The sequence below is a fragment of the Haematobia irritans genome, unplaced genomic scaffold (assembly GCF_050003625.1).
Source record: "Haematobia irritans isolate KBUSLIRL unplaced genomic scaffold, ASM5000362v1 scaffold_131, whole genome shotgun sequence".
Lineage (NCBI taxonomy): Eukaryota > Metazoa > Arthropoda > Insecta > Diptera > Muscidae > Haematobia > Haematobia irritans.
Window position 1 is genome coordinate 1 of NW_027445722.1, and position 6,154 is coordinate 6,154.

General features: G+C 39.6%; 1 protein-coding gene across 1 annotated transcript; it reads right to left on the minus strand.

Annotated features, from left to right (window-relative positions):
* Positions 1–218: 218 nt before the first annotated feature.
* On the minus strand, positions 219–5,435 carry LOC142242431 (uncharacterized; the record flags this gene model as incomplete). Its single annotated transcript, XM_075314007.1, has 1 exon — positions 219–5,435. A coding segment is annotated over exon 1 (5,217 nt), but the record flags the coding sequence as incomplete, so codon positions are not given.
* Between the last annotated feature and the right edge of the window lie 719 nt (positions 5,436–6,154).

The following is a 6,154-nucleotide window of genomic DNA, read 5'->3' on the forward strand; positions in this document are numbered from 1 at the left end:
ACATCTACATAAGCGGCATATATATGAATTGGTCTTCTTCTTTCCATGATTATTTGTGTTGCTGTTCTGAGTTTTCTTAGTGGCACGCATTGTCGGACTATAAGCAGATCGGAATTCTTACGTTTGAAATGGGTTTATGGTCGCAGTGATATGAGGAGTGCTATTTAGGGTGTATTGTCAAACGGAAGGATGACGAGCTTCGTGATTGGGCGGGTTACCATGCCCTTTTGCGTAACGACTTCCGCAACTCTGACCCGATTGTCGGTTCCTGTATAGACCTTCTTGACTCTCCCCAAACGCCAACAATTTGGAGGTAGATTTTCCTCTCGAATAACTACCATAGTATTTTCTTGTAGATTTTCTGTTGGCCGTTTCCATTTATTCCGCTTGTGCAGTTCTTTAAGGTATTCTTCTTTCCAGCGAAGGCAGAAGTGCTGGTGGATTACCTTAAGTCGTTGCCAGCGGTTAACTATGGACATTGGATTTTCATGAGTAGATGGATCGATGGGAACTAAAAGTGGTGACCCTATTAAAAAGTGTCCAGGAGTCAGAGCGGACAGATCTGTTGGTTCCTGGGAGCAAGGAGAAATAGGACGCGAATTTAAACATGCCTCAATTCTTGCCAGGAGGGTTTGAAATTCTTCAAAAGTATGTTTGAAATTCGCTGCCCCTTTTTTGAGATGAGCCTTAAAGCTTTTCACCCCAGCCTCCCACAGCCCACCCATGTGCGGGGCACCTGGAGGAATGAAGTGCCACGTAACATTCTGGTGGGCATAATTCGAAGTGATAAGACGATTGGATGTTAGGAGAAAGTCTTTTGCAAGAGTTTTGGATGCTCCTACAAAATTTGTCCCATTATCGGAATACAAATGTAGAGGACATCCACGGCGAGAAACGAACCTACTAAAAGCGCCTAAAAATGCAGCCGTTGAGAGTTCGGATGTAGCTTCCAAGTGGATCGCCTTTGTGGAAAAACATACAAAGACACAAGTATAACCTTTCGAAATGCGACATGCTCGACCGGAATATGACTTAATGTCAAAAGGACCCGCAAAGTTTATGCCGGTGTGAGTGAAAGGACGTGAGTATTCTGCTCGTTGAGGCGGCAGAGCGGACATTAATTGAGTTTGGCATTTGTGTTTATAAAGTGTACATGGCTTACACTTATTTATCGTAGTTTTTATGAGATTTTTTGCTTTAGGTATCCAATACTGTGCTCTGATCAGTTTTAGCATTAATTGGTTGCCTCCATGAAGAGAAATTTCGTGGATGAAGCGAACCAGTAGCCGGGAATACTGACAGTTATAGGGAATTATAATTGGATGTCTTTCATTGTATGTTAGAGCTGGCGAATATGATAGTCGACCACACACGCGCATTAGGCCCTCATTATCCACAAATGGATTCAAACTAAGAAGGGTACTAGAAGTTGTAATACGCTTCTTGGCGGAAAGTGCCTGGTACTCATTGGGATAGTATGCCTTTTGGCAAATAATTTGCAAGCGCTTCTGTACCGTAACAACTTCAAAGGTGGAAACATCCTTAGTTGGCTTATGAAAGTTGGATTTAAACTTGGGATGTGTTCGATAAAAGAATCGATATATGTATGCAATCACTCTAATCGCTCTTGATAGTGAAGAAAACTTGTCCAGGAGATCATTAAACTCAGTGAAATATGAAAAATTTACTTTTATTGCTTTTCTTTCCAAGTCGATATCTGGCGTGATTAAGTGATTAAAAATTGGCCAACAATCATCGGAATTTCTAAGAAATTCTGGTCCTTGCCACCAAAGTTCATTTTCAATGAGGTCTTGTGGGAGTAAACCTCGACTAGCAAGGTCAGATGGATTGAGTTCAGATACAACGTGATGCCATTTGTGTGGTGGAACAATTTGAATTATTTTGGATACCCTATTGGCAACAAAAGTAGCCCAAAAACAAGGAGGCTTTGACAACCACGAAAGAACTATTGTTGAGTCGGTCCAACAATCTACTGAAAATTCATTTAAATTAAGTTGAGGAATAATATGGTCTATCATTTCGGCGAGCAATGTCGCGCCACATAACTCCAGTCTTGGAATCGACAGAGTTTTTATTGGGGCAACTTTGGTCTTGGAAGCAACCAAATGAGTGGATATGGAATTTCGGTTTTTTATTCGGATGTACAATGCCGCAGCGTATGCTTTTTCTGACGCATCGCTGAAACCATGGAATTGTACCTTACTCTCAGGGCAATAATCGAACCATCTTGGAATTTTAATGGAATTAATATAAGGATAATTGATTTGAAAAGCATTCCACTTTTTCAAGGACTCGTCCGTTATCCTTTCGTCCCATCCCGTGCCATCAATCCATACTTGTTGCATAATAATTTTAGCCACAATAATGCATGGTGACAGCCACCCAACGGGATCAAATAATTTCGAAATCTGTGATAATATTTCTCTTTTGGTGTATGTCGAGGAAGAAGGAAAATTTTGGACAAAAAAGAATGAGTCGGATAAAGCATTCCAACGGATGCCAAGAGTTTTGGCAGTACTGGAGTCATCGAATTCTAAAAAGTCCGCATTTAGTAAATCGGATGGTGGAATGTCGTATAAGATAGCCTTGGAATTAGATGTCCATTTTCGCATTTCAAAACCAGCTGATTTCAAAGCCAAAATCAGTTGGTTTCTAGATTCAATAGCTTCTGAAATTGAATGTGAGCCGGCCAATGCGTCGTCAACATACATGCAATTGCGAAGGATTTCACTAGCCTTTGGATATTGAGATTGGACATCATCAGCCAACTGTATCATTGTACGTATGGCCAAGTAAGGCGCACAATTTACACCAAAGGTGACAGTTTTAAGTTCAAAATCTTCTAAAGGATTTTGGGGATTTGTCCTAAAAAGGATACGTTGGAAGCTTGTTTGATTCGGATCCACCAGAATCTGGCGATACATTTTGGTTATATCACCATTGAATACATATCGGAAGAATCGCCAATTGAGGATAAGTGTGATAAGTTCGTTTTGTAAAATTGGGCCTGTATAAAGTAAGTCATTCAAGCTTACTCCATTCGAAGATGGAGCCGAAGCATTGAAAACGACTCGGACCTTAGTGGTCACACTTTCAGGCCTTATTACCGCATGATGCGGTAGGTAATAATTCTTGGAATCCTCATATAAATTAGAAGGGAAAACTTTAGACATATGCTTCAGTGAAATATATTCTGCAAGGACATTGTCATATTCATCCTTAAAGGCAGGAGTACGAATAAGACGGGCCTCATTTCGAAAATACTGGGCCATTGCAATTCTCCTAGATTGAGCAATGTCAATATCCTTTGGATACGCTTCTTTAAAAGGAAGTGATACAATATATCGTCCCTCTTCGTTTCTTCTTGTTGTGTGGACATATAAGCTTTCACAAAATTGGTCAGATGATGAAGTAAATTTCTTCCTGGGAAGATCTTCCACCTCCCAAAAACGTGAAATCTCCTTATCCAGTGAGATTTCACAAAAATAGGATAAAATCGTGGGAGAAAAATTTGTGGAAGGATTTGGAATAGGCCCTGTCAAAACCCATCCGAATACAGTTTCTTGGGCCATTAGTGACCCGCAAATTTGCAGCTTTAGGCCTGGAAGAATTATTGATGGCAAAATGTCCCCCCCTAAAAGGATATCGATTTTGGAGCTTTCAAAGAATTTTGGATCAGCAAGAGGAATATTTGGAAGAGCTGAAAGTGTGCCAATGTCGAAAGTACTCGACGGAAGATTTCCTGAGAGATGAGGAACCACAAGTGCTGAGGCAAAAATTTCTATGGTGTCATCAGTGTTAGAGCATAGTAGGAATGAACATTCCTTTTGTACTGACGCTGATATTGTATGATTTAATCCCGAAATCTTAGCATTGGTATGTTTGAATGGAAGTTTAAGTAAATTAAAAAGTCTCTGCGAGATAAAAGTTCCCTCTGATCCCGAGTCAACTAAAGCCCTTGCAGTGTATGTTAGGTCATTGTGCTTAATTCTTACTAAAGCAGTTCCCAGTAAAACACCACGAGAACTAGTCGAAAAACAAGCATTAATTATCCCACTTCCTGATGCAGTAGTGGACTGTAATACTGTTGATGTAGAAGGATGTGGGCATGTATTTGAATCAGAATTTAGACCAGTATTAGATTGGCCACTCTGTGGTTTATGGAGAAGAGAATTATGTTTCTTATGGCATACACGACAGGAATATTTGCTCTTGCAGTCTTTGACTGTGTGGGATGAAGAAAAACAGTTTATACACAAGTTCTTGGATTTAATCTCTGTAAATCTTTGGTTTGGATCAAATTTGAGGAACTTTGGGCACAGACGAATTACGTGAGCCTCTTTTGGGCATAGGAAGCATTTTGGTTCCGACACCTTGGTCTGAAACGACTTTACATTTGAGGAATTTGCTCGATTGTGGGGTTTTCCCATTAGAGATTTGGATTTAGTAGTAGAATTCGACTCCTGTTTCCGAATCTCCGATACAGACTCTAATGTCTTATGGCGATTCGTCAGGAAGTCATCTAATTCGGCCCACTTCGGAATGACTGTTTTATCTGAGAGCGTTTGCTCCCATAAAGTTAAAGTGGAGTCTGGAAGTCGATTGGAGCATATAAATGTAAAAATAGGGTCCCACGTATCGACTTGGATATTATATTGTTTGAGAAGGGAGATGCATGTATTCATGTCCCTTTGAAGTTTTTTCAATGCTGTTCCAGATTCCGAAGTGATAGGTGGAAGGCCAAACAAATTCTTCAGCTGAATGTTCACAAGAACTCTCTGGTTCTCATAACGAGCAGAAAGATTATTCCATGCAATTTCGAAGTTATCGTTAGTAAGAGGGAATTTGCTCACGATATCGTGGGCCTCCCCCCTCGTTCTCTGATTGAGATGGAACAATTTCTCAACAGAGCTTAGCCTCGGATTATTCAGACATACTGCCTTAAATATGTCCCTAAATGTTGGCCATGCTGAGAAATCCCCTGTGAAAGTTGGAATCTCACACGGGGGTAACTTGAAGCCATTCGGGGCTTCGGGAACGTGAATGTGATGGGAAGTCGTGGACTGAGGAACTGGACTTGCATTGGGAGGAGACTGGTCTAATAAAATTTCACGTAGGCGTGCACTACATCGACAATAAGATGCATATGTACTTCTATACTTCGCCTTAACCGTTTCCAACTCGGAAGCCCTCTTATCATCGCCCGATGTATCCCCCTGCTCACCACTTGTCCTCGCTTCAATATCTTGGAGACATTTATCATACGAATGCTTGACCTTTTCCCACAACGGCTTCAATTCTTCCATATGGGCTTCTATGAGAAAAGATGACGACAATGGAGTATTCTTGTCGTTAAGGTTGGCTTCGAAGTCCACCAACCTATCTGAATCACGGATGAACTTATTGAGGGACATTGTAACAAATTATAAGATATATACAATCAACGAAAATAAAAATTCGACACTATTTTGGACGAACTTTTCGAATAAAACGAATACCGTTGAAAATATTTAAAAAAAATCAACCAAAAGAAATGGAACACAGATTCTCTATACCAATTTACGATTTATGACTCAAATTTGAAATACCATTAAAATCCCACAAAACGTATGTGATGCCCGCGGAATAAATGGATAGAAAAAATAAAATATAGCAAAATAAATATATTTTCAAAACCCAATAGGAAGTTATTAATAAATCCAAGAAAATAAAACAATATGAATAAGTAGCATGCGATAAAAAAAAATAAAATTAAAAAAACGTAAGGAAAATTTTACGACTACGACTAATACGATTTTCCCTTTCAGAAATTGTAAAAACGTAAGTTGCGACAACCCTACAAATTTACCATCGAAAAGAAGAAATAAAAAGAGATATTATGTATTCAATAGATACAAGATTGAAAAGATTCGTAAATGTCGCGATATCAGCTGTTTAAGAATCACAACAAAATGTAAAAATATAAGGCCGTTGAAAAAATGGAATTTCCAGTTTGCCTTCTCCTACTTCCAGAAGAGTTCCACAATAGTGGATCTTAAGAGAACGAGAGAGTGGATGGGGCCTGCGCAGTAAGAAAACTGTAGGTATGGTTGAGTGTGTTGGTGATGAAAAAGAAATGGGAACACTAGGAGAG